A 12,384-nucleotide genomic window follows, 5' to 3' on the forward strand; every position below is an offset into this window, starting at 1 on the left:
CCCAAAGCTAACAGGGATTTATAGATAATAAAATGTTGGTGTTGGCCATCAATGACCCAGAATAGTGGATGAGTTTAAGAATTTAATCTTAGGGGCGGGGGAGAGTGTAGTTGTGGAGGTGGGAGAGAAGGGAAAAATAAAGGAGGAGGCAACAATGCTTGATAAGAAATGTACTCATTACCTTGCTCATGTAACTGTAACCCCTCTGTACTGTACGTATTTTCACAATAAAAAACTTATTAAAAAGCCGGGCGCTGGTGGCTCATGCCTGTAATCCTAGCTACTCAGGAGGCTGAGATCTGAGGATCGCGGTTCAAAGCCAGCCCGGGCAGGAAAGACCGTGAGACTCCTATCTCCAATATACCACCAGAAAACCGGAAGTGGCGCTGTAGCTCAAGTGGTAGAGCGCTCGCCTTGAGCTGAAGAGCTGAGGGACAGCACCCAGGCCCAGAGTTCAAGCCCCACGACCGACAAAAAAAAAAAAAACTTATTAAAAAATAATTTAATCTTAAAATCCTAAACATTTGACTTTTGCAAATGCCTCAAATGACACTGTCCTGACGTGAAGGTTCACTGATAGGATTTAGAAGCAATGAAGGAGCAGATTGAAACTAGTGATAAACTTAAGATTTCCAAGACTTACGTATTATATGATCCTAGCTTCCTGTGTTTAAGACCTTACCCAAAAAGACACATTTGTGAAACACATGTCCACATAAGGTTTTCAAAGCCTTTTTAAAGTATTTTTTTAAAGGGCTGGAAAGGTGGCTCAATGGTAGTGTTTGCCTCGCATGCATGAGGCCCTGGGTTTGATTCTTCAGCACCACATAAGCATTGAAAGCAGGAAGTAGTGCTGTGGCTTAAGTGGTAGGGCACCCCCGCTTGAGCTGAAGAGCTGAGTGACGGTGCCTAGGCCCAGACTTCAGGCCCCATGACCGACAAAAAAACAAAACTGCAGACTTTTAAGTCTTTCTCACTGAGAGTCTCCTCATAAGAATAACTATGGACACTTGCACACAGCAGAGACTTGACTGGAAGTGCTACTTCTGCTTAGGAAGACCTCTGTGTTTCCTTAAGCTCTGGAGCCTTTAGAAAAACTAAGGACTTCTTTAAAAATGTATAAAACCATACATATGAGCAAGATCCCAAAGTGTCACTGCTTTCTCAGCCATCATATTAATAAATCTATCTATACTTGAGGTGTGTTTATTCTGAACTATCTTCTTCCCTGACATTTGTCAGTTCTTCACTCTCTCATTGGGCAATTACTTACTGTATAGCCACTGAGAAGGAGCCCTGGGAAAAATGAGGCCAGAGAGAAATAATGAAGTATAGTCTTTGCCTGGAAGAAATGTGACAGTCTACAACATATTGATGGACTAGTGCTGTCTACCTACTCAGCCTTCACAAAGAGAAGCAACAGAGGAACAGCATTTCCTGTGATCTTAGGAGTATTTTATGTCTTTCTTCTAGATTCAAACACCACCAATGCATCTTTTGCTTTTTACTTTATTTGGCAAAGCAGCACCGCATAAACTGTGCAGAAACTAGCACACAGCTTACACAGCATGTTAGATTCATATACATTATCAGCAGCAAACTAGAAACAGAAAAAAGGACTGACTCTCAAGTCTCCTGTCATTTTTAGAGAGAAAAGAAAAACTATGTCAGTTATGTCCAATCTGAACAGCTAGGTTTATAGGACATCACCTGACATCTGCTTAAGTTTCAATATTTACAAATGCCTAGTTTTAAGGTAACAAAGCAGCTGATTGTATCTACAACATGCTATTCTATGACACCACATCAAAAGCTTTAAAGAGAAAGCTCATCTCTAGTTTCTTAGTAGCATCTAACAGACATCCAAATATCAAGAATTTTAACTGGTGACTGATATTGTTATCTGATGCACAAAAGAAATCTGATAAATTAATACTGGAACAGAATTAAACGTCCAACAAAAGAAAAGCCACTTCTCAAAATAAATTCATAAACTAAGCTTTCCACTTTGCAGAACCCTTTCTTTTCATATTATTATAGTAAAACGTGGGCATGTTAAAGCAATTACTCACTAATTATACTCTGCATCTTTCCTATATCAGTTTGGTTCTGTGCCTCTTTGAAGAATTAGAAAACCTTACAAAACCACACATTTTCATGCTGAAAATAAGAGTGTAACAAAGTCCAAAACAAGCTGTGATGCTGTTGGTTTCCAAAAAGCTTTAAGGACTGAGATGAGCAATCGTCTGTAATATTTTAGATCGGTCAAGCTGATGTTGCTTTTACAGTTCATCCCTGGGGAAGAAAAGAGAAAAATGTAAGTGGCAGTTAACATACTAAAAAAAAGTTTTTTTTAATTGGCTGATAGCTTAGATACAACACTTAAGTCAGTAAAAAATGCACTGACCCCCAAGCAATTAAAAGTATGAACAATTCCAAACTCAAAGCAAAATCCAGCCATCTTTCATGCTACTCCAAAATGAAGTATAAAACCAGAAGACACTGAGTCCTATATTTAGTTCTAAAGATTTAAATTTCTTCCTTCACGATCAAAAAAATCAGAAAAATTATTCCTTTTAGGATCACCTTGATAATAGCTCTTACTGTAAAATGATCTGAGTATTTAGACTTCAAATGATTTTTATAGTTACATTCACAAATTAGGCCAAAAAAAATAGTCTTTTGCTTAGAGTGTCTGTTATCAATTGTGGAATGGGTCCATCTCAACCCAAACTCTCTGGGAGGAAATGCATCATCTGTAGGTATAATATACCTGTCAGGTGATTTCATAAGGCAGCTTTATCAGCTCCAAAAGAAACCATTCGTTCAGCCAGGTGCAGCAGCACTGTGCCAGCAACTGCCAGTGAGAGGAAGGAAGGAGTAAAAACGCAGCCTAAAATTGTACGGCTTATCAATCCTACCTTAACAGAGCCACCAAAAGTGAAAAAATAAAACTGCCACAAACTCTAAAAGCATTGCTTTTAAGGGTAATTTGAGTAACAAAAAAATTCATTAAAAACTCAAGTACTTTAGGAACAAAGCATGGTCTTTGCAATTATAACTTTAGTGATTTAGAAAAGAACACTGTATACTACATAGACAGAAAAGGGGGACAGGAGAAGTAAAATGTGAGAAAATGGCAATAACTGATAATTTTAGATGAAGAACTGGAGGAGCTCCTTATACTGCTTTATCAATCAAACTGTCTAGTAAGAATTAAGATGAAGTTAAGCGCTAGTGGCTCATACTTGCTACAATCTTAGCTACACAGAAGGCTAAGATCTGAGGATTGTGGTTCAAAGCCAGCCCATGCAGCGAATTCTGTAAGACTCTTATCTTGAATTAACCACCAGAAAAATGGAAGTGGTGCTGTGGCTCTAGCAAGAGCTCAGGGACAGTGCCCAGACCATGAGTTCAAGCCCTATGACTGAACAAAACAACAACAACAAAAAGAATTAAGGTGAAATGTTTTGAGAAATTTGTTAAATTTGACTATAACTGAAGTAAAGAATTTATAGCCAGTGGCTCATGTCTGTAATTGTACCTACTCAGGAGGCTGAAATCTGAGGATAGCAGTTCAAAGCCAGCTGGGGCAGAAAAGTCCCTGTGAGACTCTTATCTGCAATAAACTACTCAAAAAATCAAGAAATGGTGCTGTGGCTCAAGTTTGAGAGTGCTCGCCTTGAGTACAAAGAGGCTCAGGGACAGTGCCCAGGCCCTGAAATCAAGCCCCAGAACCAGCAAAACAACAACAAAAAATCGTGTCATAGGTAAGTAGTATATTAAGGAGTTACCAGATAATATGTCTTTTCTTAAAAGCTGAATTGTTAAGTAGTACAAGAATTTGCGTCTGTGTCAGTACTGGGCTTGAAATTAGGGCCAGGGTGCATTCCCTGAGCTTTTATTGTTCAAAGCTGGTGCTTTGAAAAATATTACAAATAAATCCCAACACAGTATAAAATTTACAAATACCTTCTCCATTAAAATTATTTTGGCGAGGTTCACACCTGTAATTTTAACTACTCAGAAGACTGAGATCTAAGGATCAAGGTTCAAAATCTGCCCAGGCAAAAGAATTTGTTTTATTTTTTTTTTTGGGTCCGGTCGTGGGGCCTGAACTCTGGGCCTTGGCGCTGTCCCTCAGCTCTTCAGCTCTAGCACACTACCACTTGAGCCACAGCGCCACTTCCAGCTTTTTTCTTTTTGCTTATGTAGTGCTGAGGAATCGAACCCAGGGCCTCAGGCATGCAAGGCAAGCACTCTACCACTGAGCCAACTTCCCAGCCTCAGGCAGAAGAATTTGTGAGAGTTATCTCCAATTAACCAGCAAAAAAACAGAAATGGTTATGTAGTTCAAGTGGTAGAGCAGCAGTCTTGAGCAAAGAAACCAAGTGAAAGCAAGAGGCCCTAAATTGAAACTCCAGTACCAGCACAAAAGAAAAAAATGAAGAAGAAAAATAAAGTTTTTTAATAGACTTGCATTTAGTAATTTATAGTGTCAGGAAAAAACAAAATCTTGCTGCCAAGTGCATAAAACAACTTGTACACACATTTCCAGGGTATCCCCTGGGTATGTTACTGTGTTTCAGTTTTCACCCTTCACTTTTCTCATTTTTCTTTTTCTTTTGCCAGTCCTGGGGCTTGAACTCAGGGCCTATACACTGTATCTGAGCTTCTTATGCTCAAGGCTAGCACTCAACCACTTCAGCCACAGTGCCACTTCTAGCTTTTTCTGTTTATGTGGTACTGAGGCATAGAAACCAGGGCTTCTTGAATGCTACGCAAGCACTCTACCACTAGGCCACCTTCCCAGCCCTCATATTTCTTTTTGAAAGGACCCTTCCTTCATTTTATTTCAGACTCTTAGCTGAGTATATTCCTGCCTGGACTCTCACTGAACACAAACCCTTTATGAACACAAAAAAATAACAGATTAAACTTTAAAGTTAACTATTGTACCTTCTCCAACATTTTGTTCCCCAGTAATGTTATAGGAACATTTTTTAATGTGACATATTTTTAGCTATTTTCTGTACTTAGTTTCAAATTCCAGTATTTTTGTAACTAGAAACACATCTGTGGATGTATAAAAATCTATTTGAATAAATAGAAAATCAACAACAGATAAAGGTAGCATGTTAGTATAGCAAGCATAGTATAGAAATGGTTTCTAATGATGTAAGTAAGCAAAATTAACCTTTCTCTTAAAGCCTAAAGGCTCCAAAATAGACATATACATAAATGTTTAGTAATATTTAAGAATCATCAATAAAAATTGTTCTAGAGCTAAGGATATTGATAAGTGGTACAACACACGCCCACCATGTGTGAGGCCCAGAGTTCCACTTTAAAAAAAAAAAAAAAAAGCCAGGCGCTGGTGGCTCACACCTGTAATCCTAGCTACTCAGGAGGCTGAGATCTGAGGATCGAGGTTTAAAGCCAGCCTGAGCAGGAAACTCTGTGAGACTCTTATCTCCAATAAACCACTAGAAAACCAGAAGTGGCGCTGTGGCCCAAGTAGTAGAGAGTTTGCCTTGAGCTGAAGAGCGCAGGGACAGCGGCCAGGCCCAGAGTTCAAGACCCACGACCGACAAAAAAAAAAAAAAAAGACTGAATTTCTTAGCACAAATGGTTTCGTTTTATTTTTTGGTCGGTTGTGGGACTTGAACTCAGGGCCTGAACGCTGTCCCTCAGCTCTTCAGCTCAAGGCTAGAGCTCTAACACTTAAGCCACAGTGCCACTTCCGCCTTTTTCTGTTTATGTGGTGCTGAGGAATTGAACCCAGGGCCTCATGCATGCAAGGCAAGCACTCTACCACTGAGCCACCTTCCCAGCCCCAAATGGTTTGGTTTTAATGAGGATAGATGCAGGTTTGGGGAAGGCCTGAATCTATAATTGGAGAAAAGAGAAAATCACTTTATGCCTTGAACCAAGATCTTCTAAATAGCTTTCTTGAGATGCTACCATTACAGGTGTGAGCCAATGGCACCTGGCAGTTCTGTAATGTTTTAAGCAAACTAGAAGTGAAGTGAAGGAAAGTTGTAAGTAGTTGCTGATAACTACATCTGATTTTAAGTGAAAAGATCAACAGTTTTTCAAATGATTTTCTAAAGGATAGCTGTGTTCCAGGCTACAAATCCAAGAAAATACCTAAAATTACACAAGGTGAAAAATAAAATACAATTCTTCATAAAATGTTACAGAAAGGCCATGCTGAAATGTAGTTCAAAGTAAAACATAGCTGGGTGTTGGTGGCTCACACTTGTAATCCTATCTACTTAGGAGGTTAAGATCTGAGGATCACAGTTCAAAGCCAGTCTGTGAGACTCTCATCTCCAGTAAACTACCAAAATAAGCTGAAAGTGGAGCTGTACCTCAAGTGATAGAGCACTAGCTTTAATCACAGAAGCTCAGGGACAGTTCTTAGGCCCAGAGTTCAAGCCCCAAGGAAAAAAAAAAAGGCAAAACACTACTGAACATGGCATGCACATCCTATAAATCCCAGTAATTTTGCAGCTCAGAAAGTGCTGCTGTGCACTGATTTCCCTTCCTCTCTGCAAGGAGAAGGTGAAGAGGACTCAGACTCTGCTATGGCAAACAGCAAAAGCAGGCATTGGATTTACAGTGAGCCATGCTGTGCAAAGACAGTGTGGTACTGCATGTTGCTGGCCCTGTGGGTGAGGAGTGAGACGTGGGCACACACTGGATCTTCTACAGGATCCCTGCCCTCCCCAGGAAAGCAAACAGGTGGAAATCAGATGGCCCAGTCTATGGAGAGGATGACATTTGCTCCTTTTGGTGGTTCTGAAACAATGGCTGAATGAACTAAGGAAGAAATCAAGCCAAAAGGTAGAATATCCTCTCTGGGATTCTGACCTTTTAAAAAGTGGGACAACTGTGTCTTTCTCCTTCTTGCTCCCTATAACAATGTACAATGAGACTGAATGAAGCGGGAAATGATGGCCCCATCTAAGTACAGAAACACAGAATGGCTGATAATGAAAATAACCTTATAAAAGGCACTGAACTGGGGGCTGGGAAGGTGGCTCAGTGGTAGAGCGCTTGCCTTGCATGCCTGAGGCCCTGGGTTCCATTCCTCAGCACCACATAAGCAAAAAGAAAAAGAAGCCGGAAGTGGTGCTGTGGCTCAAGTGGTAGAGCGCTAGCCTTGAGCTGAAAAGCTGAGGGGCAGCGCCAAGGCCCAGAGTTCAGGCCCCACGACTGAACCCAAAAAAAAAAAAAAAAAAAGGCACTGAACTGCAGCTGAAACTCTCTTAAAAACAAAACACAACACACCTCTCTGTGCCAACCAAGTCTCACACACCCAGAGATAGGTTAATTTGAAAGAAGGGCAGACCATGCAAATTGTTTCACAAGTTTAATGTAATGGATTGTTGGTATTTTGATGGAGTAGCATGAAGATGGCAACCAAAAACCAAAAGCAGCCCTTTGCAGTCTAATGTCTTAAAATCCACACCCTTTCACCTTGCAAGTGTGGAAGAAGAAAGAGCAGAAGAGAAAATCACTTCCACCTGGACCACTGCTTTTCCTTATCTGTTAAAGGCACATAAATCACCCCCATCAGAGGCTTCATTTTGACACTGCCATCTTGTAGCTTGTCATACTGCTCCAACATTTGGTTTCCACCTGCCGGACCCACTGGTAATATCAATCTTCCACCAGGCTTTAACTGGTCTATTAACTAAAGGAAGAGAGAAACAAACATACACATCAATGTACAGATTTTGTATTACTAGTTATCTGACATCACTGTAAAGAACGTTCGGTTCATGAGCAGAAGAGAGAAACATGCAATAGTCATTCCTTCGTACAGTGGGCATTGGTCTCAGGACCACTCAAGCATAGTAGCATGACACAGTATTTGCATATAACCTATGCACATCATCCCAAATACCTTTTCTGCCCACTACTGGTTAAATACAAGAATGAAGAACCCACATTTACTATGTTAAAAAAAAGAATAATCATTGATTATCTTGACATGGCAGCTAATCATATGTAGAGAGTCAGAACTAAAAGAAGGTTGTAACAAAGATACTTGGTTTGGTTGGGGACCAGAAGAGGGCCAAGGTACATACTTTAAAGTGTTTTACCAACTGCCTACTTACTCATTTACCTCTCAGCATCCACTACTAAACTCTAAGTTTCTTGAGGATAGAAACTGTATTTTGTTCATTACTGTGCCTCAGCACCTAACATAGTACCAGGTACAACTACAATGTTCAACATGTTTGAACTAGGCCACCTGATGCAGCATTATCCTCCCCTGACATAGCAGAAAATTCTAAAGCCTGTGTGTCTGGAGTCTTTGTGGTTGAGAAAGAAAGGGAAGGGGAGGAAGAGAAGTATAGAAAATCAACAAGAAATCACTATCATATTGTTGTTGAATGTAGGGCACTACTGAAGCTAAGTAAGGTAAGGGAAACCTAATTACATAACGGAATTGAGAAGTACTGCCTCCAGGAAGAAGGACAGGAGGAAGGGACTGGAATATCTAGCATAAGAATGTGGACATCATTATTAATGAAAACCCAGGGGCTGGGAAGGTGGCTCAGTGGTAGAGCGCTTGCCTTGCATGCATGAGGCCCTGGGTTCCATTCCTCAGCACCACATAAGCAGAAAAAAAAAAAAAAAGCCAGAAGTGGTGCTATGGCTCAAGTGGTAGCGTGCTAGCCTTGAGCTGAAGAGCTGAGGGACAGCACCCAGGCCCAGAGTTCAGGCCCCACGACCAGACCCCCCCTCCCCCCAAAAAAAGTTAAATATGACTTACAGATTTGCCACTATTCAAATGAGTAAGGAAGAAACATGGCTTTGGATATTTTTACCCCAGAAAAGGGTACCTGCCCTCAGTGGGTATACCCTATTTTTTCCTTTGTTGATATTTGCAAGTATTCTTTAAGTCATTTTTCTGAATTTTAAGGCCTATAATGAAAAATGTCAGACTTCTTCATCCCAGCCCCAACTCTTTACCTGTGTCTTCTTGTATGATCTTTAGATATCAGATTATATACTAGATAAGGACTGCATTCATTTGCTGTACATCTAGTTCCATCCCTCAATCTAACCAGTCAATTTATTTTTACTCAAATCACTTTCAGAGCTGGGAGCTAGTGGTTCATGCTTGTCACCCTAGGAGGAGGCTGAGATTGGAAGGATTCCAATCCAGTCCAGTGCCAGTCCAACCAAGGCAGAATCTGGAAGTGGGGCTGGGAAGGTGGCTCAGTGGTAGAGCGCTTGCCTTGCATGCATGAGGCCCTGGGTTCAATTCCTCAGCACCACATAAGCAAAAAGAAAAAAGCCGGAAGTGGCACTGTGGTTCAAGTGGTAGAGTGCTAGCCTTGAGCTGAAGAGCTGAGGGACAGCACCCAGGCCCAGAGTTCAGGCCCCATGACTGGACCCAAAAAAAGAAAAGAAAAATCTGGAAGTGGTGCTGTGGCTCAAGTGGTAGAGTGCTAGCGCCTTGAACACAAGAAGCTCAGGGACAGAGCTAAGGCCCTAAGCTCAAGCCCCAGGACTGGGGGCTGTAAATAAATAAATAACCTTCAAAATATATGGCAAGGCACAACTCTGAGGTTGCCTGTGTAGCAGGCAAAGGCCCTGAATGAGTATAAATCTAGTATTGCCCCCTCATCCAAAAAAACCCTGTTATGACTGTAAATTTGCTGCTGGACCAAGAGATATCCCACGATTGCTTTTTCTACAATTGTCTGGTTATACTGCAACTAAAGTTAAGACTTTCCTTTTTCATTTACTTAATTTCTCTCTCTCCCTCTCTCTCCACGCTCACCAGCTCCCCCCCCCCAGTTCTGTGTGTGTTTATGTGTTTGTATGTGTATGTATGTGTGTGTGTGCACCAGTCATAGGGTCTGAGTGGTGTCCCTTGGCATTTTTGCTCAAGGCTAGAGCTCTACTTTAAGCCACAGCTCCACTTCTGGTTTTTTGGTGGTTAATTGGAGCCTCATGGGCTTTCCTGCCCAGTCTGGCTTCGAAACATTAATCCTCAGATCTCAGCCTCCTGAGTAGTTAGGATTACAGGCATGAGCCACTGGCACCTGTGTTTTTATCCCCTCCACCCCTTTTTTTAAAAATAGTACTTGGGTTTGAACTTGGCCCTTACATTCTCATTAGGCTTTCTTCCTTCTGGCTAGTGCTCTACAACTTAAGCCTCCATTCTGGTATTTTGTTGGCTAATTGGAGATGAAGTCTTCTGGACTTTTCTGCCTGGGTTAGTTTTGAACCTGCATCTTCCAGGTCTCAGCCTCCTAAGTAGCTAGAATTATGGGCATGAACCCGACTGTAAATTTCTTAGAAAATGTTTCCTAATCTTTTTACCTTACAACAGCTTCTAAATTTTCATATTAGATACCAACTCTATTAATTAATGCTCTTTTGTTGTCTCTGCAGATTCCCCTCTAGTCCTACTGGACTTCTCTTTGTAATAATCCTGGGAACTCTTACCACTTCTCTCCGACTAAGCTATCACTCTTCCTAGACCCATGACTTTCTGTCTTCAGTCTTTCTGGTCTGTCTTGTTCCAGTTTCTTTTTTTATGTTGTTATCAATGCAATTCCTCCAAAAGCATTTTGTACAACAGTGTGTGGAACATGAGACTGGAATTTGCAAATCTAAAAGCATCTTTATTCATTTGGAGATATATGTTGAGAGAATTCCCCTAATTTTCATCTCTTTATAACTAAGCTAAACATGAAAAAAAGTACCTGTGTATAATTTATGTTTGACAGAAACCTAGTGTTTCAGTGAACTTAACCACAGAGTATTGAAAGCTGACATAAGATTATTTGAATATGGGTTGGGAATGTGGCTTAGTGGTAGGGTGCTTGCCTAGCATGCATGAAGCCCAGGGTTAGATTCCTCAATAGCAATAGCACATAAACAGAAAAAGCTGGAAGTGGTGTTATGGCTCAAGTGGTAGAGTGCTAGCTTTGAGCAAAAGAAGCTCAGGGACAATGCCCAGGCCCTGAGTTTTATCCCAACTGGCAAAAAAAAAAAGGGAAAAGAAAAGAACAATAAAAAAGAAAAAAAGATTATATGAATATTCCCAAGATGAAAAATCAACATTATACTTTGAAGTTGGGCATGGTAGCTCACGCCTATAATCCTAGCTCTCAAGTGGCTGAGATCAGGAGGATCTTTGCTCTAGGCGGGCTGGGGGGAAGGAGGAGAAGCTCAGAAGACTCTTCAGTGAAAAAGCTAGGTGAGGTGGCATGTACCTGTCACCCCAGCTAAAGCATAAAACGTAAAATAGGAGGACTGTGTCCCAGGTTCACACCTATGCAAAAACCAAAACCCTACCTCAACAAAATGCACAGTGAAAAAAACAAACAAAAAAAGGCTGCATAGTGGTAGTTCCTAGAATATGGCTGAGTTAAATGCCACTACCACCAAAAAAAAAAAAATGATACCTTACATGTAATAGTCTTTCTTTTCATTGCAAACCAGGCAAATCTTACTGGTTTTTTAAAGAGTCAGTTCAGGTTTCATCAGTATATGAAGTCTCCTTGATGCTGCCAAATTCTCTCCCTCATGTGCATGCTTTCTATCTAATGTATATCGTATGTTAATTATTAACTATTACATTATTAAAAAATAAAATCCTAAGTACATTCTAACCAGCATCTACAAGTCACTTTGTACATAAATCTTGAGCGTGTTAGCTGAATGAAACGCAAGCCGAAACCCCACTCACTGCCTGCGGCACGACGGGGGCTGCCGCTCCCACGTGAATCGCATCATACGGAGCTTCCTCAGCATATCCCATTCTTCCATCACCCACTGGAAAATAAAGGCATGTTTTAAAATTGGTGCCGGTCAAGTGAAAGATCAAAGACCTAAACATGAAAAGAGCAAAGGTAAAGAAAAAGTATAAAGACATATCTTTATGACTTCAGGTAGGTATAAACAGGACATAGAAAGCCCTGGGGTACTGGTGGCTCATGCTTGTAATCCCAGCTACTCAGAAGGCTGAGATATGAGGATTGTGGTTCGAAGTAGCCTCGGCAAAAAAGTCTGTGACTTTTACACACACACACACACACACACACACACACACAGAGAGAGAGAGAGAGCTGGGAAAAATTAGTAAGTCTGAAAAAGAAGAATTTCAGAAGTGGCTCTGTTTCTTACTGGCCTTGAGCAAAAAGAGCACAGGGACAGGGCCCAGGCCCCAAATTCAAGCCCAACAACTGACCAAAAAAAACAAAAAACAAAATATTGCTTCCACAAATGCAAATTAGATGGTCTTTCTACTTCCATTAAAGGGGACCATGGCTGAAGATGGATTGTAGTGATACAGCACCTGCCTAGCATGGATAAGCCCTGAATCTGATTGCTAGCAGCAGGGGG

At 41.0% G+C, this 12,384-nt stretch overlaps 1 protein-coding gene across 1 annotated transcript in view; it reads right to left on the reverse strand.

Annotated features, from left to right (window-relative positions):
- Positions 1-1,491: 1,491 nt before the first annotated feature.
- Pcmt1 (protein-L-isoaspartate (D-aspartate) O-methyltransferase) overlaps positions 1,492-12,384 on the reverse strand; it is a 44,493-nt gene continuing 33,600 nt past the window's right edge. The window contains exons 6-8 of the mRNA XM_013026935.1: positions 11,729-11,814; positions 7,533-7,702; positions 1,492-2,295 (exon numbers count right to left, since the gene is read on the reverse strand). Of these exons, the coding sequence (XP_012882389.1) occupies positions 2,283-2,295; positions 7,533-7,702; positions 11,729-11,814 (269 nt within the window). The 3' untranslated portion in view covers positions 1,492-2,282. The remainder of the gene's footprint in view (positions 2,296-7,532; positions 7,703-11,728; positions 11,815-12,384) is intronic.

This window comes from Dipodomys ordii, unplaced genomic scaffold, assembly GCF_000151885.1.
Source record: "Dipodomys ordii isolate 6190 unplaced genomic scaffold, Dord_2.0 Scaffold98, whole genome shotgun sequence".
NCBI lineage: Eukaryota > Metazoa > Chordata > Mammalia > Rodentia > Heteromyidae > Dipodomys > Dipodomys ordii.